The sequence below is a fragment of the Nesoenas mayeri genome (genome assembly GCF_963082525.1).
Source record: "Nesoenas mayeri genome assembly, chromosome: 15".
NCBI classification, from domain to species: Eukaryota; Metazoa; Chordata; class Aves; order Columbiformes; family Columbidae; genus Nesoenas; species Nesoenas mayeri.
The window spans coordinates 6,399,727-6,424,817 of NC_137559.1; the positions used below are offsets into that span (position 1 = coordinate 6,399,727).

A 25,091-nucleotide genomic window follows, 5' to 3' on the forward strand; every position below is an offset into this window, starting at 1 on the left:
GCGGGCGCCCGGGGCGGGGCGGGGCGCGGCGGGGCGGGGGGGCCGCACCGGGAGCGGAGCGGGGGGAGTTCCGGGAGGAGGGGGCGCACCGGCAGCGCCGGGGTAGGAGGAGGACGAGGGGGCGGGGGCCGGGCCGGTGCCTGCGGGCGGGGCACGGGGATCCCCCTTCCCGGTGCGGAGGAAGGTGCCGAGGCCCGGGGGACGCCCCGGCGGGAGCCGCCGCCGCCGCTGCGCAGCTGTGGCGTGTAACGACCCGGCGGGTCACAGCGGTCCCGGCAGCCGGAGGGGAGCGTGGGGAACAAGGCTGCTCCCGGCCTCTTCTTCCTCGGGAGGATCCCGGGGGCGGCGGTGCCCCCCGGCGGAGAGGAGATGGGGCTGGGAGCTGCAGCCGAGACCCCAGCACACACCCGGAGCACCCCGTGCACCCCAGCCCCACTCCTGGGTGCCCTTCACTGGTCCCCATCCCGACGCTCTGCCTGGCCATTGCGGTCGCCAGTCATCAGCCGGTGTTGGCTGATAATGGGAACCAGGCTGGAGCAGCTTTTCAATTTCTTTAAATAAAGCCCTTATTACTGCCTAATTTTCCACTTTGGTAGACACAATGGCCAGTGACATTTGTCCCCTTCCACTTTTTTATGGCTTAAATGATTGAAACATGAAAGGTGTGGGAGGGTGCCTGGTGGTATTGAGCCTGAGGATGCTGACGAACCAGATGGGAAATGGGGCCAGCGGTGGACAAGATGATGTGTTAATGGTACCCAGCCAGCGCAGAGCACAGCCATGACCCGCACAAAACTGTGCCCAAATTTCTGCTGTCCTAGATGAATTGTCATCTAAAAGCCTTGTGGAGGTCCTGTCTCCAGCAGACCAGCCCTGGGGCACCCAGAATGCTGGTACCCACACACTCACTGCAGAGTATGGGGACAGGCGGCTGCAGCCCCAGCTGAGTGCCTGTGGCAGAGGGGAAGATGAAGGGTACCAAGAAAACACCAGAAAAACATGAACCAACCTCCTCCCCAATGCCCCCTGAGCTGGATCACAAGGGTGACCGCTGTAGCCCTCAACTTCCTCCATAGCCCCCAGCTCCAGGCTGACCCCCCCTTCAGGGACAGCGGGGTCTATCTCCTTTCCCCACCCCCACTTTCCAATCCAGGACATTTGGGTTGCCAGCACGAAACGCTGTCTAATCTGCCCTCTAATCCCACAGGCTGGCTGTGTGTGGCTGCATGGGGGGCCTGAGCCGCTGCGGGTCTCCCTTGGCTGGGGGCTGGGGCTCCACACATGGTCAGGGGCCCAGGTGGGTCAGGGGCTTCCCTTGCATCTGCCACCACTTGGTGAGATATTAAGCTTCTTGACAAGGGTCCTCTCTCCTGTTGGGCTCCCACACTCAGTGCCAGCATGCGAGGATCCAGCACCGACAGGGGATGGCACCAGGACCTTTGTGAATGAGCCAGAACCCAGGGCAGCGGGGCTGTGTGGGGCTGAGCGGGGTGCACAGCCCTCATCCCTCCTCCCCTGTCTGGGCCAGGCTTTTGCAGAAGGAGCTCCGGGCTGCCTCACATTTCTGCGGCTCCCTCCGGGCTCTTGCCAAGTCAAATTGGTCTTTGCAGAGCAGAAGAATGTGCAGTGAAATGTCCGTGTTGTGGCCCTGTGCACACTGAGCAAAAACCAGCACCCTGAATGGGGAGAGCTGTGGGCATGGGGAGGGTTTTGGCTTCGCCGCCCTCAGCAGCAGGGTCAGGAGGAGCAGGCACGTGGAAACCCTTGCTTCAGGAGCCGGAGGCACCACCGGCAGTGGGAGGGCTGGCCCCACACGGGGGTCCCCTGTGTCCCCCTTCCATGGCTGCAGGCGAGGAGCGCAGCAGAGGCCTCTGCCCGGGTGCGGGAGGCAGGACGTGCCTGGGAGCACAGGGGGCCCCGGGCTCTGGATTAAAGGAGAGGAAGGAAGAGATGAAAGCAGCGTTTGGAGAAGGGCTCAGCTAATGCAGGAAGCGAGCGCTGTGCTCGCCCCCTTCTAAGCCATCAGGGGCTCACAGTGGCGGCTGATGCTGAAAGCAGGCAGGGGTGCTGGTGAAGCCTGGCAGGGCCTCCCACACCCACTTCATGCGCTGTCCCATCCTGGCTGCCAGCCCTCACCTGGTGCTGCACAGCACCCAGCACCTGCGCCGAGCAGGACCCCATCCCACAGGGAGGGCACAGCCACCCCTGAGGCCAGCATGAGGCACATGGGTGTCCCCATGGGCTGGCAGCACCGCAGGGCACAGGCTGCCCTCTCCCTGCCCTGTGTCACAGCTCTGCCCGGTGGCTGCCAACCCCTGCAGCTCCAGCAGAGCAGGAGCAACGGGCCCAGGCTGGCTGCGGGACAGACCTGTCCCTTGCACCAGCCCCAGCTCCCCCCAACCTGCACGGGGGGCAGAGCCGCGGCCCCCTCCAGCACCAGCAGCATCTACAAAAATACTTTATTGTGGAAGCGGGGTGCGCGGGAGCTCTTTGTACAGTACAAACCAACAGCAGTGACGCGGTCACTGGCACACAGACACGCGCTGGCAGCACCTGAAGCCCACCCCTGGGGGACAGTGGGACCTGGGGGGGCCACAGCCACTACATCACCTTGGGCCTGGCGTTGAGGCGGATGATGGCCTGGTAGTCCCGCACCAGGTCCCGCAGCTGGTCCAGGTAAGGGTTGACATTCTCCTCCATCCACTCCTCCACTGTGTCGGGGAAGTAGACCCTTTCCAGCTGGCCACGCAGGTCACGGATAAAGCTCTCCCAGTCCTCGTGGAGCCTGGTAGGGGGAGAGCAGGGGGTCCAGCTCCTTTCTGTGAGTGACCCCAGAGCTGAGCTCCAGACATCACCCAGCCCCCAGCACCACGTACTTGAGCACCTTGCTGCCGAAGCTCTCCATGTTGCGGGGGTTACCAAACTGGTGCTTGCGGTGATAGGGGCTGAACCAGCCTTTGATGGCACTGGGGAGGGGAGAGGGGCATGTGGGGACCACTCACGGATGGGGAGCTGCATGCCGGGCAGGTCCCCTTCCCTGTAAAAACTCTTGTGCCCCAGCTCTGTGGCCGGAACAGGTCAACCCTGCTGCCTCCCACCACCCGTTACCTCTCCTCCTCCAGGGCCTTGAGGATGCTTTCCTTCAGGTGGCCATTGACCTGCTCCACCATGTGGTAGATCTCTGCACCGGGGAACGTGCCTCTGCCCTCGCTGGGAACAGGGAGGAGGAGGAGGTGAGAGCCCCACACCTGGGGTGCACTGGGCACCCTGTGCAGCTGGAGGGCACCCACTCTCACCCCCGACAGGTCTGGGACCAGGGTATTTGGGTAACCAGTCCCACGCTCCCCTCCAGAGCATCCCCACCATGGCCAGGCTGTGCCGCGCACCATGTGCTCTGCTCCAGCTGCAAGCTCTGGAAGCCCAGCGCCTCCAGGACCTTCCTCTTCGTCTCTTCCGTGAATCCCCCTGGGCACAGCAAGGAGAGGGATAGAGAGGCCCAGGCCACCCCACCCTCAGGCACTTGCCCCCGGCTTTACCAGCCCACAAACTGGGGAAGCTGAAGCTCTCCTGCCCCTGCCTCCCTCCATGTCCTTCTCTGCCTGCGGTATGGGGTCTCACAGGCAGCAGCTGTGCATGGGGTGGGGACACAGGGGACAAGCCCACCCACAACAGTTATCCCGGTGCTGGCAGCTGCTCACCGTTCATCAGCGTCTGCAGGCAGATGGCCAGTGAGGGGATGCCAACGGGCAGGAGCTCACACAGCACTGAGTAGTGATCGTACCTGCGGAGTGGGGCCAGCCACGCCATCACCTCCTGCGCCGCGGGCACTGGGTAGGATGGGGGTCTCGCTGCCCCTCACCTCTGCCAGCCGGTGAGGACGATGCCCTGGTAGCGCAGTGGGGCCAGCCGTGGCAGCGCCTGTGTCACCTTCAGCCAGCTCAGGTGGTTTTTCAGGTGGTAGCTCAGGGGGGGCCAGGCCTGCGCTGGTCCTGTAGTGCCCTTGAAGGCACTGGCGAACCACACTGCCTCGAAGCCACTCTCCGCGTACTTGGTGAGGAATGATTCTGCAATGGGTCAGGCATAAGCCACCAGTGAGAGAGCTTGGCAGCTCAGTGTCCCCCCTGCCAGCTCCAGGAGCCCGGCACACTGCCTTACCGATCTGCTCAGCATTGAAGTCAGGTGCATAGAACCACACCACGGGTGAGACGTGCTTTGCTATCCCAGACTCTGTAGGGGGTGCAGGGATGGGGACATGGGCACTGGTGCCAGCAGCAGGAGGATGTCTGGGGCTCCTCCTGCTCCCTCGAGCCCCGTGCCCCCATAGAGCCACGCATGGGCTTCTGCCAGGCACTGGGTCAGGGTGGTCATGTGGACGGGTGCTGAGACCCCTGGCTTGGGTGCCAGCACTGCTGTCCCCATCCTCTCACCCCGCAGGGCTCCCACGCTGATCTTCCTCAGCATGTCATCCCACATGAGCACCTGCAGTCCCCAGTACTGCATGGCAATGAAGCCCAGCACCTCCTTGATGTGCTTCAGGTACATGGTGCCTGTGTCGCCCTTGTTGTGGCTCATCCAGTTCTTGGAGTCCATCCCCTCCCCAAGATGGAAGACCTGAATTTGGGGAAAAAAGGGGATGCTCAGCACCCATAGGAGCACGCCTGGCACCTGGGGTGAGCACTGAGGTCCCTGTCTGACCCATTGCCCACCTCGTCTGCACCAATGTGGATCCAGGTGGAACGTCTGTGCTTCTCTATCACCTGCGACAAGATGCTCTTGAGCAGGGCCAGGGTTTCAGGGACGTGGGGGTTGAAGCTGTTGGGGAAGCGCTCGACCTCCCGGAGGTGCTGGTACTTCTCGTGTTTGAGGATGAACTGTGCGGGAGGAGCCGTCAGGGCGGGTTTCCAGGCCACGGGCCAAAGGGATGTGGGATGAGGATCCCCTACCTCCACGTGTCCGAAGGTCTGCACCAGGGGAACCACCTCCAGCTTGTGGAGCTCCGCCAGCTGCTGGATCCGCTCGATGTCCTCCTCGCTGGGAGGGCAGGGCAAGCTCACCAATGGATGCCAGGGCAGAGGGCAGAGTGTGGGGGCACTCCCTCCTCCTTTTCCTCCTCCAGCACCCCGCCTGTGTAACCCCGGCCACCCCATGCCTGTGTGGACTTTACTATAGGGATGCAAATATTGACCTAGCAGGGCAGGGAGCTGGTCTGGTGGCCACACCGAGAGCCCGGCCAGCCCAGCACAGACCTGCTCACCTGTATGCGTATGGGGACTTGAGGATTTCCAACTCGCCCTTGAAGGGGAACATGTCCTCGTACTCGATGAGGATGCCGTTGGCTCCCAGCTGGGACAGGAGGGGGAACACCTGTGGGGTGGGCAGGGCGGGCTCAGCCAGTGGGGATGGCACAGTCCCCAGGGACCGGTGGGGACAGCCTGGCTCTGCCTCTGCCCCCTCGCACATCCCTCCCCAGCACCTCCTGCTCCTCCCCGGGCATCCTCACCTGTTCCAGGTAGGAGACCCTGGGTGCAGCTCCCTTGAGGTCCAGGTGGACCAACCTCATCTCAGTGGCACTGATGTCCCTGGGAACCTGCTGCCCAGTCTCTTGCCTTGGGGCCATTATCTTCACCACAGTTTCCTCAAGATCCTGGCTTCGGGGGCCAGCATCCTGGCCAGTGTCACCCGCGTCCCCCCAGAACCCACTGTCCTTGCTGACGTGCTTGTGCAGCTCCAAGGTGAAACTGCAGGGAGGGGAGAAGGGCTGGGGCTGCCAGGGGTGCAGGGACACCAGCTGCCCTCCAGCACCTGGCCACGGCATGGGTGCAACCCAAGGGATCTGCAGAGACCCCGACCCCACCCCCGGGGTCCTGCTGTCACCTCACCTGTCGCCGAAAAGGAACTTGATGCCAGCCAAGGCCACAAGGAGCAGCACAACGAGGCGCAGCAGGTTCAGCCGGTGGCTCCGCTGGAAGGCCATCCCTGCAGGGCACACATGGAGGTCCAGCCATGTAGGACCCCAAGCACAGGCAACCCTGAGCTCAGGTGACCTCACAAAGCCCCACATACTGTGCCCAGTTGCCCTGACCAGGGAGGGCAGCACAAGACCCAGATAAAGGGGACACAGGGGAAACCCCTCCCACCACCCTGGTCCCAGGAGGGGACATGCACAATGTACCCTGTGTCCCTCCTACCTCCTGTGCCCTCGCAACGGGGCTGGTGGCCAGACCTGCCTTTGCCTCTGTCCACAAGGGCGCAGCCTCTGTGGGCTCTGCCAGCGCAGGAGCAAACAGGGCAGTGGCTGCAGGGTGAGTCCCTGCCAGGGGATCCCCTCGAGACGCTGGGTCACCTCTGAGAGCAGGGCCGTGTCACAGGGTGGCTGGGTGGGGTGGCATCACGGGGCAGGCACAGCGCAGCCAGGGCTGGCCAGGCACAGGAGGTGGCACCCCTGTGGATGCAGGAGAGGTGACAGGGACCACCCAGGCACACGCTGGCACTGGCCTGCTCCAGGGAGGGGCACCGGAACAGCCATGGGCACCACGGGGCACAGGTGGCAGCTCAGAACCCCTCGGCACCCCGCACCGCGCCGTAGGGGCTGGCCTAGTTAAACCCACATTTGATCCCTCATGGGACAGAAAGGACAGGCCACACGGGGTGCAGGGAGGAGCTCATGTCAAAGTTGTCACAATGAATGCTCATGAAATTAATTTGAAGCCTTATTTTCCTAAATCAATTTTGAGAACTCCTGAGATGGGGATCTACCAATTCAGATGAAAATGAGCCCAAACCAAAGGCAGCCTCTGCATGGCAGGAGGTGGCGGCTGCCATTTCCCTGCTCCCCCCACAAGGTCACAACTCGAGGGATTGTGCAGAGATTTGTACCCACTGGTGTGTGACCAGGCCTGACACCGTGGGACCGTGGCTTCAGCAGGAGGTAATCGGCCAGGCCAGACCCTGCACCGCGGACACCGTGACAGGGGACACCGTGAGGGGAGACACTGTTCCCATGCGCCCCGGGGAGCCGCCGACCTCTGCAGCCCCAACGCAGCCTCCAGGGAAAACACCGTGGCAGGGACACCATGCACATCCTGTGTCCCCTGCTCCTCCAGCCCCCTCAGGACTCCCTCTCACCCACAGCACTGCTCACTGGTGACAAGGGACCCACGGTGACACCTGCTCCCACCCTAGGAGCCCAGAGCAACCCTGCTGTGCACAGCATGGTCCCCATGACAAACGGGCAGAAGGCAGCATGAGCCCTCCTGGAAGCCACACACAAGAAGCTAAAGGATTGTTTCTGCCCCTTTTTCTCCTTTATTGCCAACCCTGGTGCTTGTGGCGAGGCAGGGACGCTGCAGCACATCAACACCTCCGTCCCCCCAGCCTCTGTGACCACCAGGGCAGCTGCCACCAACCCTTTCAATGAGTTGCCACCCAAACACGCTGAAGTTTAGGGTTAAATTCAGCTTTGCCAGATTTGAGGAATGAAAAGCAGATTTTGGCTGCTGCCAGTACTCAAGTGGCTCAGCTGATCGTGAGGGTTTTGTTTGTGTTGCCAGAGCACTGGCACCAAGGGACAGCGGTGCTGAGCCGCCCCGCGCCTCTGGCTTGGAATTAGCCTTTTTTCTAGACACAGTCCTAATCCCTCCTGACACATTCCCCCGTATGCTGCAACGGGGCACAGGGGGAGCACGGCGTCTGGGACTCCTGGCACGTCCTGCAGGGTCAGAGTGGGACGTGCTGTCCCAGAGCACGTGGCCCCAGTAAGGCCAGGTCACAGGCAGCACTGTGCAGGAGGCAGCTGGAGCATCTCTGCTCCATCCCCAATGCCCAGTACCCATGGGGACCCAGTCCTGTGGTGTTCGTATGCAGGAGGCAGAGCAGGAGCCTGCTTTAGGCAAGCCATGCCCATGCTGTCCCCTGCATGGACAAGACCACTCGTGCTTGGTGTTGCACGTCCTGTGCTGCAGGGGACAAACAGCACTCTGCCCTGCCCGTCCCCACTGTGTTCCCATCCTACCTAGCTCTGGATGCTCCCGGCAGTGCAGGGACACTCTGGCAGGGATATGACAAGCTGGGGATGGCTGCTGGCCCAGGACTCACCTCTGATGGGTGTGCAGGAAGGCACAGGGGGACACAGGAGGAGGGTCAGAGGCCCACGGGCACGGGGCAGGCGGGCACAGGGAGCCCAGCACCCAGGAAGGCCATAAATATGCAAAGTGCTTACGGTGCTGTCATGGAACACAGCGCCTGATCAGAACAGGGATAAATATTTAGAGACACTGTCAGCTCGCCAAGATTTGGCGGTTTTAAAACATGTTATCTTATTTAAATAGAGAACAGATTTCCAGGGTTTGAGCCTCCCTGGCACAGCCCAGGCGCGGGCAGGCAGGATGGGCACACACCGGGGATGTGGTGCAGCACCCAGGGGTGGGGGGGGTGGGGCAGCACCCAAGGATGGGGGGCGGGCAGCCACCGCTCTGTGCCCCTGTGCCAATGGAGATCCCTTCACGGCGAGGGCTCAGCTGATTGATGCTGCCCCTGTAACCCAGCATCTCGCCGCTAGCACATGCTGTATTTATTAATGTGACATCTTCCTCTGCCAGCCCTTTGGGGATGGCACTGGCACAGTCCGCATGAGGCTGGTAAGAGCCCATGGCTCCTTGCAGCCAGCCAGCCTGGCTCTCTGCTCTCAGCAGCCGCCGTGTGAGGAGGGAGCTGGACCCGTGCCCCACTCCCTGCCTCCACACATCCCACATGGATTTTGCTTGCAGCTGCCCAAAACCAGCCCAGCTCCCCACTTACCTTCCTGAGCCCAGAGGAGAGCAGAACGGAAGCAAACCCAAACCTGAGCCTGTAGAGAGAGGGACCATGGGGAGGATGGAGCTGAGTGCCCCCAATTGCCCCCATGGGCTGGCAGCGAGGGTTTCCGGTGCTGCCACAGGGTTTGGATGCTGCCTGGCTGCCCACCGCCCTGCTCCAGCAGTCCCCAGGCGTTGCCATGCCAAACCCAGCGGTGCTGCCGTGAGATGAGTGATGGTGCCGCCATGGAATGAGTGACGCTGCACCGTGCACACTCATGTGCACACTCACATGCACAAGCTCACACGCTTCCAGACCCTTCCTCACCAGCCCAGCCTAGGCCACCCCATCCCTCGCACCCACCCACGGGATGAGCTGCCCCACGCATCACAGCCCCACAGCTGGGGTCTAGTACGTGGGGAGGCTATGAACCCCCCCGCGGGGCTACAGCCCCCGGCGGCAGCAGGAGGGGGCTGCTACACCGTGGGCCCCAGGCAGATGCAGCCCTCCCCCCAAGACGCTGGGGCACACTCGGGGCAGCCCCTGGGCATGGGGGGCTTTTCTGCACCCTCCCAGGGCCCAGGCACCCCTCGGGCATCCCCGCAGCCCACGGCACTCTGCAGGCTCCGTTGGGCACCCTTGTGGCCACGGTCCCTGCTGCGGCACCGGGCATCCCCGCGGCACCGGGCACCCCTGCACTCCTCCGGGCATCCTTGCAGCACCGGGCACCCCTGCTGCGCCGGTCCCCACTGCGGCACCGGGCATCTCTGCACCCCCCGGGCACCCCTGCGGCACCGGGCACCCCTGCATCTCTGCATCCCCGCTCCCCCGGCGGCCCCGAGCATCCCCGCTCTCCCAGCCCTTACCGGCAGGTGCGGGGCCGCCGCGGGCACGGCCGGGCGCGGGCACGGGCCGCAGTCGCTGCCGCCGCCGCTCTTAAAGAGCCCGGGCGCTGCCGGTGCCGCGGGCACTGCGATGCGGGGCCGAAGCCGAACGGCAAGCGGGGAGGGATGCTCCGGCTCCCGGCAGCCGCCGTGCACAGCGGGGCGGCACCGGCAGGGCGGGGACCGTGCCACACGCCCCGGTGCGACACCCGCACGGCAGGGGACACGGGCACAGTGCGGAGCCGCCGCCCGCTCTGCCACGAGGGGGCACCGGCCCAAAGGGCGAACCTGAGACCGCTCCGCGGGACGTGCCCGGTGTGTACCCGGTGCCCGGTGTGTGCCCGGTGTGTGACCGGTGTGTGCCAGGTGTGCGCCTCGTGCCCGTTGTATGCCCCGTGTGTGCCCGGTGCCCGGTGTGTGCCTGGTGCCCGGTGTATGTCCGTTTCCCGGTGTGTGCCCGGTGTGTGTCCGTTTCCCGGTGGGTGCCCGGTGTGTATCCGGTTCCCGATGCTGGGCCCTGCAGAGCAGCGCTCGGCGCTGCGCCCCCTGGCGCTGCCGCTGGGGAAGTGCTCCCGCCCCCCTCCCGTTGCCCCGTGGTTTCGCCTCACCCATCCTTCTCTGCACGTGGTATCGCCCACCGCCCTCCTCCTGCGCATGCGCCCTCACGCCGCTGGTGCCCGGAGCGGCTGCGCGCCGAGGCGGGGTGCTGTGCGCACGCGCAGAACGAGCCGTGTCTTAGCGCCGGGTGTGGCTGCCGGTACCGGGAGAGAACGGGGGTGGAGAGGGGGGGCAGGGGGTCCCCTCGCGCCGCAGCACGAGCACACGGGGCGGGCACGAGGACGCGGGCCCACGCGTGAGGCCGAGCGCGGGCGGGGGCGGCGGCGGCCGCGGCGGGACCGGGTCGGGGCGGCGGCGGCAGCAGCAGCAGCAGCAGCAGCAGCAGCAGCATGAACGCGGCGCAGGGCACGGTGGGCAGCGACCCGGTGATCCTGGCCACGGCCGGCTACGACCACACGGTGCGGTTCTGGCAGGCGCACAGCGGCATCTGCACCCGCACCGTCCAGCACCAGGACTCCGTATCCTTCCCCGCGGCACCGGGGCAGTCTGGGGGAGCCGCCCCCGGGCACCGTTAGCTCGGGGTCACACCCCGCGTCTGCGTCGGGTCCCGGCTGCTGCTGCTTACCGACCTTAACGGGTGGCTGCAGCAGGTGAATGCGCTGGAGATCACACCGGATCGCAGCATGATCGCTGCCGCAGGTGAGCCCCCCGGTCCCTGGGGACACCGGGCAGGGCCGGGGACGTTGCTCACCCCCTGCCCGGTCATTGCTGCAGGCTACCAGCACATCCGCATGTATGACCTCAACTCCAACAACCCCAACCCTGTCATCAACTATGATGGCGTGAGCAAGAACATCACGTCGGTGGGCTTCCACGAGGACGGGCGCTGGATGTACACAGGCGGGGAGGACTGCATGGCCCGTATCTGGGACCTCCGGTGGGCACAGGCGGCGGGACCCCCCCCCAGCAGCACCTCGGGGCAGCGGCGCTGGCTGCACGCTCTCAATCGCATTCCTTCCTCACTGTTCCAGGTCTCGTAACCTCCAGTGCCAGCGGATTTTCCAGGTGAACGCTCCTATTAACTGTGTTTGCCTGCACCCCAACCAGGTGAGCACCGGCTCTGCTGGGATTTCCCAGCTCCTGCTCTGCGGCGTCTCCTCTGGGTGAAGCTGACAGGCTGTGGAGTTTGGTACTGGCAGACGCAGGAAAAAAGTCTGGGGACTGGCTGGAGAATCACAGAATCATTTTGGTTGGAAAAGACCCTCCAGATCACTGAGTCCAACCATTCCCCCACCCCTGGCACTGCCCCATGACCCTGAGAACTTCATCTCTGCGTCTGTTCAACCCCTGCAGGGATGGTGACTCCAGCACTGCCCTGGGCAGCCTGTTCCAATGCCCGACAGCCCTTTCTGGGAAGAAATTGTTCCCAAGATCCAACCTCAACCTCCTCTGGCACAACCTGAGGCCATTAATCACAGGGTGTGCTTCCTTTGATCCTTCCACAAGAGCAGGGAAGGAAAACCTGAGGCAAAACCTTGAGTCCTTCCTGGTGGCGAGGGCCCTCAAGCTCTTGGTGACATTGCTGAACGAGCAGCCGCCGCTTCCTGCACCCCTTGCTGAGCTGCTGCCACCAGGAGCTTTGGGAACAGAGCCCACCTGACATGGGAGCCGGCATGACAGACACTCCGTCTGTCTGTCTGCCACGGGAATGCCCCACTGCTTTGTGCGGTGGAGCAAACTCTCCAGAGCAGTGGTGCGGGAGCCACAGGCTCATATTGTGCCTGTGTAGGTGGATGTGCTGTGAGCTCAGCTTTGTCCCCTGGGCTCATTTGTCAGCCAACACATTTGTGCTGATTACCTGCTGGCTGTTGCAAGGAGACAGCAGAGCGGCTGCGCAGGGCTTCTCATCCCAGAGCAGGGGACACTCCTTTTGGGCCATCTCTGTCCCAAAAGCATAACCAAGGGATGTGATGGGAGTGGAATCAGTGGCATGGGGCGGGCTGGGAAGCTCGAGGGTGGCACCACTGCCAAGAAAAAGCGTCTCGGGGCCCATGGCCTCCGTTACCTTCAGGATTTGGGTCAGATTTGCTCGAGGTTCACCAGTGTGTTCAGAAGCTGTTGGTGGCCAGAGGGATGGCTGGGGCTCGGGAAACCAGGCTGAAAGGGAGCGCGGTGCGTTAGAAGGGACGGCGGTGAAATCAATACCTATCATTGTAGCATTAATAACCCGTCTGGTCTGTTTGGTATGCACAGCACTGCAGGGTTTGATTGCAGACGTGGCAGTGCAAACCTTATAAAAAGCAGAGGAATAGAAATGTTTCTTTGTGCATTCAGTTTTTCAATGGTTTAATTTTGCAAGTCCAGAATTTCAGACCAGATTTGAGATCAGGTATTTGGACCAGACTTTACCCAAATGCTGCTCATGCTTCTATAGTGCCAGTGCTGTGAGAATGTTTTATGTTAAAACGAATATTATTGTTGCACATGCATCTTATGTGTGAAATAACCACTAACAAGATGCTGCTGAGTGGCAGAAGTGTTGGATGGTGAGCAGAACACAGTTAGTTAGCCCAAAGGTGGCAGCATTTATTCAGAGAACTTCATTACTCTGCAATCCCCCGCTGCAGCGGTGCTGATCCAGTTATTGAGAGGGATTTCTCACAGCCTGGGTAAAGCCATGCCGGCTTTAGCAATTGCACTTAGACCTAACAGGGGACTGAGGATTGAGGCATCCAGAAGCCGCTTCTGCACTGTGCAGTCAGCTAAATATATCGAGCGATGATTGTCTTCCTCAGAAACAAGCCGTTGCTCACAGGTACAGGATTAGCTGTGCCCGATGACCTGATCTCCTCTAGGGATTCTGCTAAAATTATGGGCAGCGCAAGACAGTCGATAAAAGCCCTGGTTTTTGTGGAGAGCCGCCAGCATTGTCTTCTGGTCTGAGCGCGGGATGGGAGCCAGAATTCCTGCCCTTCAGCTGGCTCTTGTCCTTCCCCTGAGAAGGGGAGAGAGAAAAACCCATTTAGGCTGGTGTTTTTCAGGTATCTGTACACTCTCGAGTGCTTCAGTTGTTCACTGGCCAACTCGCATCTTAATGCCCCTTCTCAGACGTGCTGAAAGTCGTTTGGCTTCTGTGGATGTTGTTTGGAGCTGTAGCTGTGCAACGGTTCTGGAAACCAGGCAGCTGCTGTCTGCTCCAGGGTTTATAAAATTAGCAAACGCTTCTGTAGAGGCAAACAGCCTTTCTGCAGAGTGTAACGTGAGATCAGCGCCTGGCTCGCTCAGCGTGCAGGGGCGGTCAGCAGGCTCTGGAGCTCTGAAACGGCCCTGTGCTGGGGAATCGTGAGGCAGAACAGGACCCTGGTGCTTTGAACCAGGGCTGCCTTCCACCTGGTGGTGCACAGGCATGACCTGGGCGCTGGCACAGGGCTGCTGCTCGCAGGGTTCTTGGAGATGAGGCAGCTGTTTCCTTGCAGGCTGAGCTAATTGTGGGTGATCAGAGTGGCGCCATTCACATCTGGGACCTGAAGACGGACCACAACGAGCAGCTGATTCCAGAGCCCGAAGTTTCCGTGAATTCGGTTCACATTGACCCCGATGCCAGTTACATGGCAGCTGTGAACAGCTCGGTGAGCTCTGGTGGCCCTGAGCATGGGCTGGGCTGTGCCTCTCATGGGCAGAGGCACATCTGCACATCCTGCCTTTGCTGTGCTGCTTTTTTGGGGGGTGACCTCTAGCCTGGCCTCAGATCCCCCTCTCTCGCCACAGGGAAATTGCTACGTGTGGAACCTGACGGGCGGCATCGGCGAGGAGGTGACGCAGCTGATCCCCAAGACCAAGATCCCCGCGCACAACCGCTACGCCCTGCAGTGCAAGTTCAGCCCTGACTCCACGTGAGTGCCTGCCAGCCCATCACCAACCTGCCGCAGGAATAGACGGGGCTTTCGGGACCACCAGCTGTTGGCTGACACACTGCCCTGCAGGTCCCCCGGGGAGGAGCAGGACAGGGGACACGCTGGGACTGGGGTGCTGGCAGCGGCATCCCAGCCTCGTGCCCCGTGATCTCAGGAAGTTTTGCAGCCACAAGCTGTTCTTACAGCTGGGATGGAATTGCTTATCTCTGGGAGCAAAATAGTGAACTTGGTGCACTACTTCACCAAATCTGTTTGGCTTGAATCTCATAAAATGGAGGTGTAAAGCAATCTGATTGTGATGAACACAGGTCTCCAGTTTGTTACTGTTCCAGGCCACGTTAACAAGAGCCCAGCGTGACTAACGCAGTTGCCCTCATGCGTCTCTTCCATGCAGGCTCTTGGCTACGTGCTCTGCAGATCAGACCTGTAAGATCTGGAGGACTTCAAACTTCTCTCTGATGACAGAGCTGAGCATTAAGAGCAACAACCCTGGGGAAACGTCTCGGGGCTGGATGTGGGACTGCGCCTTCTCCGGGGACTCCCAGTACATTGTCACAGGTGAGGCATGGCTGTGCTCCTGCCCCCAGCAGCAGCACGAGCTCAGCACTTACCAGTTTCTCTAACTGGGATGTTGCCAAACCCATATACACCAGTACGGGAGGAGAGAGCACTCAGCTTCACACCCACAGCCCAGCCTACTCATTCCTTTGAGCATTTTGCCTGTGCTGCAATAGGGCTTCTGTTTGAACCGGAGGGATGGTCTCCGTGTGGTAGTTCCCTTTACCTGGTAGCAATGCTGCTCGCAGTGCTTGCAGCAGGACAGTCCCTTAAAAATGTACCAGTTGTCATTTCCACAGTAACTTCTCTCCAAAATAATTAAAACCTCACATAACAAAGAAATGCACTGAGCTGCTTGCTGTGCATAGCCCCCTTACCTGTCATCAACAGCTGTAGTAACATCTTGAACGAAGCAAGAGGAAAGTCTTATAATAATTTTTAAAAAAGTATAAAGGGTAATGTGATATATCCCACTCCTCTCTTCACTTTCTGTTCCAGCCTCCTCTGACAACCTGGCCAGACTGTGGTGTGTGGAGACCGGAGAGATCAAGAGGGAATACAGCGGCCACCAGAAGGCCGTGGTCTGCCTTGCGTTCAACGACAGCGTGTTGGGATAACAGTCATGGGTGGGCAAGAAAGGAAAGGACCTCTACTTATTTTCCCTTGTCTGACAGTGGGAAGCTCCTCTCTGGAGCCCCGGACATGCACTTATCACCATCCCCTCCTCTGGTGAGAGGGCTCAGGCTCTGGCAGAAGCCAGACCAGGTGTCACCCCAGCAGAGCGTCACCCAATGTGTGTGGCCTCGGAAGGAGATGCTTGGACAAAAGGGGATGGGAGAGGGAGGTGCGATCACACTGAGGGCAGCTGGGTGCAGTTCAGCTGGAAGAATCCCTGTGGCAGTGGCTGCTGACAGCTCTGTGATGTTCTTGTACCCCAAAGTGGGGGAAAAAAGAATAACCAGCCTTTCTAAATGGTGGGAGAGGCTGAGCAAAGAGAGGAAAGGCAGCTGTTGTCTCATTTTGCAATCCCTTTATTCAAAGTGTATTTCACAGACTGACTTGGAAAGCTGCACTCGTACAAAGCCAACCACCCCCAACAAATCTAATAACCTCATGTTGAACAGGGTGTGGAACCATAAAACACTGGCTGCTCCCATGATTCCTCTAGGCCTGGTTCTGCTAATACCTACGGACAAGGTGCAGCCCTGAGCACAGCTGCAAATAAAGTGTCTGTACTGACAGCACTGAGCAGAGTCCTGTTGTTTTTCTAAACTCCTGAACTGCAGCGTGAAATCAGCAGGAAGCTTTGGGGGAGATTGGAGCTGTTACCTTCCTTGGTGAAATCAGAGGCTTTTCAGGAACCCAGTTCAAGTATGTGGGGCAGTGAGAGAGCATCTGCAGCTGCAGGACTTACTCAGGGAGGTAATAGAAGCAGATAGATACACAGATGTTGCTTGGAAAACAGATGTCGATGCAAAGGTAGATCAGCCGTTGCTTCCCTGGACCTGCCAAAGGAGCCAGGACAGAGCAGGGTGAGCGAACGCTGCTGCAGCCCCGCAGAGAGATGTCCCTGGGGAGCCAAACAAGGGGACAGCCTTGGGGAATGACATTTCTCATTAAAACTGGGGCAAGATAACAGACTGAGAGCTCCACAGGCAGCTGGTGGTGAGGATGAAGGTGACAAGCGTTAAGCCAACAGCATGGCAGGGGAGTGCTCTGTGTTGTGCAGCTCATGCTGTGCTGTCCGGGAAGGGGATGTGGATTCATTCTCTGCCAGCCCCGCAGGTCGCTGCAGGTGGTGGGTATGAGACAGCGCTTGGTGATGCTGAACAACGGTTTGATTTTGGACTGGGGGACGCCTGTCCCTGCCAGCCCCTGGCGGGACGTGCAGCAGGCTTTGCGCAGCAGAGCCTGCTCCTCTTAGAGGTACTAGAGGCAACCGCGCTTCCCTCTCCTGTACAACTCACCCTCCCCTCTCCTGACCCAGAAGATGGATGTCTGCTCGCACAGGGCCCGGACGGGCTCCCCCAGGCTCTCGGGGTCCACCTGCTCCCCCGCCAGGATGCCCAGGAACTCCTGGTAGTACTGGGTCTGGTTATTCTGACGCAGCAGCTCATCAGCCTGAAAGAAACGTCGCCATTAATTCCTCTCAGGCCACTTTGTCCCTGACGCCCTAGGAGCAGCCCCTGTCCTGCAGCACAGGCAGGTTTCTCGGGGTGATGCTGGAGCGGGGAGAGCCCGCAGCCCCTCACAAGCCCTGCAGCTGGGGACAGGGGACACACTCCTCCCGGGCTGTTTTGTCCTCGGGCCTGGAGCTAAAGCAGCCCGGTGTGCCAGGTGCCACCACAGCGCGTTGGCAGAGGATCATCGGTCTGACCCGCACCTGTTGCCCAGCACGGCCACCCACCACGTTAGAGAGGGGATCAAAGGAAAGACGGGGACAGACTGTGTAGCGGGGCCTGTAATGACAGAACAAGGGGTGGTGGTTTTAAACTAAAAGAGGGGAGATTCAGGCTGGACATGAGGAAGGAATTGTTGGCCCTTTGGGTGGTGAGAGCCTGGCCCAGGTTGCCCAGAGAGGTGGTGGATGAACCATCCCGGAGACATCCCAGGCCAGGCTGGACGGGGCTCTGAGCAACCTGAGCTGGTGAAGATGTCCCTGCTCATGGCAGGGGTGGCACTGGGGGAGCCGTGAAAGGAGCCCGTGAGGAAAATGAGAGCAGATGGCAGGGACACAAAAAAATGGGGCATTCTGTCTTCTTGAAATAGAATCTGCCCCCCACTCATCCATCCATTAACATTTTGTTCAGAGGGTCTGTATACGTGATTTACTCCGACTTTTTCCCCTGTGAATCACTAACAAACCCCCTTTGTTTTCTGTTCCCCAGAATTTTGAGCAGGTAACAAAACCCAGTGGGAGCGGGTCCTGTGGGAGCCCTGCTATTCACCTCCCTGGGACACATTCCCCTTCCCCAGCCCGCAACTCTGCTGTTTCTCACAAGATAAAATATCGGTAAAACCAGGAGTTGCTGCTTTGTGCTCACGTGCTCAGAGCCCAGCAAGGCACCAACCCAGCCCTTCCCCAGCAAATCGCACAGAGCACAGGGCAGCCGCTGCTCACACTCTGCTGGGACGTGTCGAGGGGTGTCGGGAGGGTCTGGCGGTCCCAGGCGTCCATCCTGCGCAGGTAGCACACGCGCTGCTCCCCCGGCTTGTAGCACACGTAGCCCTGCCAGACAGATCGTCCCCGTTAGAGCTGGCAGTGGCACAAACCCAGACATGGAATTGGTTTGGTTGGAAAAGACCTTCAATATCACCGAATCCAACCATAACCCACCCCTGGCACTACCCCATGTCCCTGAGAACGTCATCTCCACGTCTGTTCAACCCCTCCAGGGATGGTGACTCCAGCACTGCCCTGGGCAGCCTGTTCCAGTGCCCGACAGCCCTTTGGGGAAGAAATTGTTCCCCAGATCCAACCTCAACCCCCCCAGCGCAACTTGAGGCCATTTCCTCTGGTCCTGGCGCTTGTTCCCGGAGAGCAGAGCCCGACCCCCCCTGGCTCCAAGCTCCTTTCAGGCAGTTCAGAGATCAGAAGGTCTCCCCTCAGCTCCTGTTCTTCAGACTAAGAGTCCAAAAAATGGACATTCCTCCTTTCACTGTGCGTTATCTTTCCCAACTACAGGTGCATGAAAGGCACCAAACAGTTGCCAGTTGTATTTTTCCTGGGCTGCAGCTCCTGCTCCCACCCCACAGCCCAACCTTCCCCTGCTCACGTCCACAAAGCAGCTTAATTATCCTGAGCCACTCACGTTCCTGCTGTCATACAGCACCACAGCAGTGTAGTTGCTCTGTGAGGTGATGTAGTAGGTCACGGTGCTCCTGGCCATGTCCACCAGGGCTGTCTGGTTCCTCAGTGGGTCGTGCTCACCCTGCAGCATCAGCCGGAGGAGCTGGGGACCAGCCTGGGCACAGCGGGGGGAAAGCACCCATCATCGGCTGTTCAGGGTCTGCATGGCATTTCCCCATCAACAACCCCACCCACACCCTTCACTGCTCCCTGGGGCTGGTCTGAATTGTTTATCACCTGAGAGAAGGGAGTGAGTTGAGAGAAGGGAATGGAGCTGGTGAGGGGCTGGAGCACAAGTGTGATGGGAGCGGCTGAGGGACCTGGGGGGTTCAGCTGGAGAACAGGAGCTGAGGGGAGACCTTCTGATCTCTGAACTGCCTGAAAGGAGCTTGGAGCCAGGGGGGTCGGGCTCTGCTCCCCAGGAACAAGCGCCAGGAGCAGAGGGAACGGCCTCAAGTTGTGCCAGGAGAGGCTGAGGTTGGATCTGGGGAACAATTTCTTCCCCAAAGGGCTGTTGGGCATTGGAACAGGCTGCCCAGGGCAGTGCTGGAGTCACCATCCCTGCAGGGGTTGGACAGATGTGGGGATGGGGTTCTCATGGACAAGGGGTAGTGCCAGGGGTGGGTTATGGTTGGGTTCCATGAACCTGAGTGGCTGCGACACGAGGAGGTTTCCTGCCCGGATGGGGTCTCTTACCTGGGCAGGGCTGGCGGAGAAGCTGAGAATTCCCAGGATGCTGATGCCAACAACAGCAAAAAACACAGCAAGGGAGAAGATGATCCAGAATGTCCTGGATGGGGCTGGGAGGCACCCTGCAACCCCCCTGGCCTGGGAGCAAGGCAGGAGGAAAGAACCACAGTTAAAATCAACCCTGCTGCTGGTTATTCTTCACCATAAAACACACTTCCCACTCACGATACAAATCGCTGTGAAAACTGCCGGGGTCTGAGCGCAGAACGGCCAGAACATCACAGCAGCCCTGCAAAAATGTCACGTTTCTCCCCCAGCGCTGCGGTTTCTGACCCAGCGCCCCAGTAACCATCACTCCCAAAACCTTCCTCCTGTGCTGGGCACCAGTGAACGCTGCAAACACACCAAGGAAGGGCTGGAGTGGGAAGGTTTCCACAAACAGGGGCAATTAAATTTGATTATTTTGGTTTCCAGCAGAAATCCCCAGGAGGACCATCAGCATCTGAAACACACTCCACGCAGAGCAATCCTGCTTCCTCCTCCCTCCATATATTTGGTTATATTTTATTTTCTTGGTAAGTTGCTCTCCATGCAGCCACAGGACACTTCTAATGGCTTGATACAAACATCACTTGCATTGAAACAATTAAATTTAACTTGATGGTAGATAAAACCAGAAAGAATGTACTTTCAATAATCTCAACTGTACAGCCCACACTTAAAAAATAAACTGTTTCTCAATCCTTTGAAGCACATAGAGAAATTCAGTAAATGCCCACAGTTAGGTTTGCTACAGCCACACAAGAACAGGATCTTCAAGCCCCCAGGTCAGTCACTGATCTTTTCTGGTAATACGTAACTTTCAGATATATTCCACTAGAAAAGCAATGAGTCTGGACAAGGTTAAAACCATGCAGAACTGAAAACACCTCAATCAAACGCAACAGAGCCTGAGCCCTACAGGAACAATAGCTATAGATATTCCCAGGGTGGGAAAGGTGCAAATAAAGAATCCAGTGGCTCCCGTCCCTTGGGAGGCTGCGGCTCCTGCATGTACACGCGTCCCAAACAGGTGCTTAGGCATCTCAAACCTGACCCTGCCTGGTTACGTGGTCATTTATGCCGTGTAAGTCCAGGCACTTACATGAAAATCCAGCTGATGGGGTCACCTGCCTTACAGGGAGTTGAACTACGGGGTGTGGAGGTTGGGGATGAACAAATTCTTCCCAGGAGCCATGGGAAGAGCAGTTCAGCCCCTTTGCAGGAGGGATTGAGCCAGCACAGAGCGGGGATGGTCTGTGACCGCTGGGGACCGGGGATACTCACAGCAGGGACAGTGTCACTGGGGCCGGTCCTGCCCTCCATCCTCCCGTCAGACCAGGACCTTGCTCCCGCAGCTCTGCCGCCCCAGCACACGCGGGCTCTGCATCGTCCCTGGCTCCTGACGCGCCTGGGAACCCGAAACATGCCCCCGTGACACCTAAATAGGTGTCCCCTGCCTCTAAGGGGCTTCCCAGCCAGGAGCTCCTCCACTCAGACCTGCGGGAGGTGAAACCTTAGAACTGGCACCCAGGCGGGGACGGGGGTGAATCCCCGGCTGCCGAGTGATGCTGTCAGCGCGCAGAACTGCTCTTCCTGCTCACCTGGCTCCGGCGGGAGGAGGGTGACAATCGGGGGCTTTGTGTGCCCCTCCTGGCTGGCAGGGCCTGACAGCAGGACCAGCCGAGTCTCATTAAGGGACACAATGAACAGAGAAAAGTGGCAGCCGGCCCCTGTCATCGGTTATTGCAACATGTCAACACTAACTCTGTGCTGCCGGAGCTGGAGGGAAGTGCAGATCCTGCAGACGGCCGCCCTGCAAGCCCTGGCTGCACAGACCCGCTCCTGTTCCACCCACCGACCTTGCAGGAAAGGGTCTCTGCCCCAAAACCATCGCCTGAGCTGCTCTCGTGCTAAACCCCTGTCCTGTGATGAGAAACACCCCACAGAGATCGGGTTGCCAGAGCACTGTTTTCCTGTGCAGCCCAGGAGCCCCTGAGATTTGTGTTTCCGAGAGCTGGAACCGGCGGAGCGGAGGCGAGAGAGAGCTCAGCTGAATTCTCTCACAGGGTGTCTATCAAGGGAAAACCCAGATTGTGGACATTTTGCTATCAAAAATGTCCCTGGAGTGATCAAACAGCCAAGAGGGCAGCTCAGCTGGAGTTTCTCACCATGGAGGCAGGAGTCACCCCCCTCCCACTCACCCTCTTCCCTCTGTAACTCCAAACTGAGCTGTTTCAGTCTGTAAAACCTCGTGGAACGATTCTTGCGCAGCGGGAAGCATTCTGTGCTGCGCTCTTAGAGGAGCAAATCCCAGCCCGTGTCAAGAGCCCCACACAGCTCTGGGTGCCTGAACCAAATAAACGTACCGCAGGGTTTGGATTTATTTCCTTAATTCTGCATGCGAGGAGCAAAAATTAAAACCACAAACCACGTCCCTTCCTTCCAGAATCTCCACATGGTACATCTGCACCACAGCTCATGGAGATGACAAATGACAACACCAAGGGAAAGCAGGTTTCTAAGTTTAATGTGAATTCAAGTAGAGGCTTAAAAACCGTTTGGAAGCTGATACAGAGTTTTGAAGTGATTGACACCTTCACCAGCACATTCCAGCACACGTGAATCGAGGTAACAGTCCCCTGTACGGCGACAGGTAATTGCAGGGACAATGCGCTGCTCAAACGAGGCCCAAGGCCTCTCCTGGCCTTTATACTTGACATATTTTGAAATGATAAGCACCAGATACAGGAACTGACTCAAAGAGCACACCATTCAGTCAACCCCTAATGTCCATTTCCACGTTACCCAGATCGCGTTCTACCTGTAAGTATTTCCCTGTGACTGTGCAGCCTTCCAGCTGGAGGCAGGAACCGGGCAGTGATGATCCATGCTGCGTTACAAATTAACACCTTTACAAGATCCAGCTAATATTGGGGTAACACCAACAGACGACATGAACTGCACAGTTATTGCTGGACAAACCAGGTGTCCCAGTGGAAGGAAATGGCATCACCACACTGCTGGAGCGGCTCAGCTGAGCAGCAGGAGATGAAGGAAGGACAGTGTTTCAATTTAACTGCCGGCAGCAGAATCTATAGAATAAAAGCATATTATTTGCATATATATTTTTTCAATTCATTCTGCAACACAAAAGCTTTCAGCTGCGGCCTTTGATTTGGCCAGTGTGAAAATCTGAGCCATGCATCACTCAAACACACCCACAGATCCAACAGAAATCATCCCCCAAGCAAGAACGCCTCCTCAGAGCAGCCGCTGGTGCCGGGTCCCTGTGCCAGGCACCACCCGCCGGGTGTAACGGAAGCACGTGCCGGTCCGGTGACAGGGTGGTTTGGGTGGGAAGCTGTACTAGGTGCTACATCCAGCCCTGGGACTGAGCATTAATTCTGCAGCTAAAGCCCAGGCGAGTGGCTGCTCTGGCGCTGAGGGAAGAACCAGCTTGGTGCTCACCCAGTTATTTCTGGGAAGCAGAAGGAGTGAGGGACAGTCCTATGTGGTTACACACTTTCTGCATTACCAAATGCAAACATTTAAGAGAATTAAACCGTTATCAGTGAAGTACATTCCTCTTATCGTCCCTTCTAGGAAACAAGATACATCATCATATACTATAGTTAAATTTATAATTTAAATATATTCTGATATATATTTAGGATCAGGATAGCTCTTGTATGTACATGTACTTTACACATACATCCACAGCTTGGACAAACACAGGATACAGGAAACACCAACTGTGTTTTGTGAGTGGAATCATCCTGATCTGCATCACAAGTGCAATTAGCAACAGTCAAATAAAGGAGAAGGATTTCGGTTGCTGTGACCTGATATCACACTTGCAGCAGGCTGTGCTGCTAAACACGATCCCATCCAATTAAAAAAAACAACACCGAAAATCCCACAATCAAAGGCCAAACACAAATTCTGCCAATGACTGCAAGCATTTCCAAACACAGCCACTAAATTCTGACACGCTTAGAGTCATTTCCCTGAATAAACCAGGACGAGCCACAGCCCTTCCAGGTGAGGACACACTGCAAGTTTCGGGTTCTTTTCCTCAGATCAACCAGCTCTACTTTCCTCAACTCAGTCTAGAGGACAACGTGACATCGAGCATCACAAACATTTGGATAGATGTGTGGCTTAGAATTTAAAATAAAGCCCCAAGCCCCCAAGACTTAGGTGACACCGTAATGCCCTCTTTGTTTCAAAGTGCATTTAAAGACTGAGGTGTAAACAAAATCATATCGAGGGAACAGAAAGGTTAAAAAGCGAAGGGTTGCTAACGCTGGGGGATCCTAGCAAGTACTTTACTGTCACAAGGTGACTAAGAGGGGCCCTCCTAGGGGTACCACTGCAGAGCCTGCGAGCGCTGGGCTCTATTAATCCCCCAGGGCAGGGAGGAGGTCGGCGATGCTGTCAACGTAGTAATCGGGCACCAGGCTCTGCCTGGTGGGACAGTCGCTCTCCTGGTGGCCTTTCACCTCGTCCAGGGTGGTGACACCGGTCAGCGTGAGCAGCGTGGTGAGGCCGCAGGAGTTGCCCATCAGGATGTCTGTGTCCAGCCGGTCACCCACCATGATGGTGCGAGCGGGGTCGATGTTGAACTCGCTCACCACGCAATCAAACATGTACCGGTTGGGCTTTCCCACGATGAACGCCTCGCGCTGGGCTGCCGTCTCCACGGCTTTCACCAGGCAGCCAGTCCCTAGGGAAGGAACAGCAAACACCGATTAGAGGTTGCAGGAGACTCTTGGCTTTCACATGAGCTGGTACAAAACCACACAGTGCTTTGGAAATGCAAGAGCTCAGCTTTACAGACAGGACAGGCAGAGGAACAGGTTAGTCCCAAGAGAAGTGGTGCATAAAACCTGTCGGGAGTCTGGAATCCCGTCCCAGATCGAGATCAAAAAAGGAACTGTTGTTCCTCAGTAAAGGATCAACACGGGTTCTTCCTCTTTCGAGGGTGCAGGGAGGAGGGGGAAGCCTGGGCTGCCACACCGACCTACAAGCCTGACAGTGCCCTTGTCCGGAGATGCATGGCTGGGCCTGGGAGGACGCCAGAACCAGCAGCTTCACCATGGGCGACCGACCGGTCCGGAGCCACCTCCCCGTACCCACCAGCCTCCCCCGTTCCCCCGCCCCGCGCACCGGGGATGGCGGCGCCGCCCTCCAGCGGGAGGCGGTGGTCGCGGTTGGTGCCGACGAGGAGGCAGCCGGCGCCGTCGCGCAGAAGGTAGCGCAGGGCCTGGCACAGCTTGGCGTAGCTGAAGTGCTCGTCGAACCCGACCAGCACGGCGCGCACCGCGGGGTCCAGCGGCGCCTGCGCCCAGTCGGCGGGCGCGGGCCCGGGCAGGGCGGCGGGGCCGGGCCCCAGGTGCGGGACCCCCACAGCCTCCAGCTCGGCTGCCAACGCGGGGCTGCCCAGCACGTAGGCGGCAGCGCCGGGCGGCAGCGCCTGCCGGAGGTAGCGGGCGGCGCAGTAGGCCGAGCCGAAGACGTGCCGGGGCTCGGCGGGCGGGAAGCCCAAGCGCCGCAGCTTCTCGGTGTAGGCCACGCGCGTCCGGCTGCTGTTGTTGGTCACGTAGCACAGCCGCTTGCCCGCCGCCGCCAACCGGCCCAGCGCCGCCGCCGCGCCGCCCACCGCCGCCTCGCCCCGCCACAGCACGCCGTCGCAGTCGAACAGCAGCGTGTCGGCGGCGCCCAGCACGGCGCGGGCCGCCTCGGCCTCCAGCCGCCGGCACCGCCGCTGTCCACCGCCCGCCATGGCCGCCATCGCCGCCG

General features: G+C 59.1%; 4 protein-coding genes across 4 annotated transcripts; 1 reads left to right on the plus strand and 3 right to left on the minus strand.

Moving 5' to 3' along the window:
* Positions 1-2,601: 2,601 nt before the first annotated feature.
* Positions 2,602-5,974, minus strand: LOC308046228 (hexosaminidase D-like; the record flags this gene model as incomplete). Its single annotated transcript, XM_080353956.1, has 13 exons — positions 2,602-2,785; positions 2,877-2,966; positions 3,109-3,210; positions 3,387-3,465; positions 3,699-3,781; positions 3,860-4,064; positions 4,156-4,227; positions 4,428-4,611; positions 4,707-4,871; positions 4,944-5,031; positions 5,255-5,364; positions 5,501-5,738; positions 5,880-5,974. 13 exons carry the CDS (start codon positions 5,972-5,974, stop codon positions 2,602-2,604), a joined length of 1,695 nt encoding a protein of 564 aa, XP_080210082.1.
* Positions 5,975-10,581: 4,607 nt separating this feature from the next.
* On the plus strand, positions 10,582-16,022 carry MLST8 (MTOR associated protein, LST8 homolog). The gene is made up of 8 exons (XM_080353701.1): positions 10,582-10,753; positions 10,883-10,934; positions 11,010-11,172; positions 11,267-11,342; positions 13,712-13,864; positions 14,004-14,128; positions 14,544-14,707; positions 15,206-16,022. The coding sequence occupies exons 1-8, from the start codon at positions 10,625-10,627 to the stop codon at positions 15,322-15,324; spliced, it is 981 nt and encodes a 326-aa protein (XP_080209827.1). The 5' UTR covers positions 10,582-10,624; the 3' UTR covers positions 15,325-16,022.
* A 9-nt stretch (positions 16,023-16,031) lies between these two features.
* Positions 16,032-21,026, minus strand: BRICD5 (BRICHOS domain containing 5; the record flags this gene model as incomplete). The annotated part of the gene is made up of 6 exons (XM_080353957.1): positions 16,032-16,212; positions 16,675-16,828; positions 17,829-17,936; positions 18,520-18,672; positions 19,254-19,357; positions 20,891-21,026. 6 exons carry the CDS (start codon positions 21,024-21,026, stop codon positions 16,118-16,120), a joined length of 750 nt encoding a protein of 249 aa, XP_080210083.1. The 3' UTR covers positions 16,032-16,117.
* An 833-nt stretch (positions 21,027-21,859) lies between these two features.
* On the minus strand, positions 21,860-25,083 carry PGP (phosphoglycolate phosphatase; the record flags this gene model as incomplete). Its single annotated transcript, XM_080353830.1, has 2 exons — positions 21,860-24,015; positions 24,459-25,083. The coding sequence occupies 2 exons, from the start codon at positions 25,081-25,083 to the stop codon at positions 23,690-23,692; spliced, it is 951 nt and encodes a 316-aa protein (XP_080209956.1). The 3' UTR covers positions 21,860-23,689.
* Between the last annotated feature and the right edge of the window lie 8 nt (positions 25,084-25,091).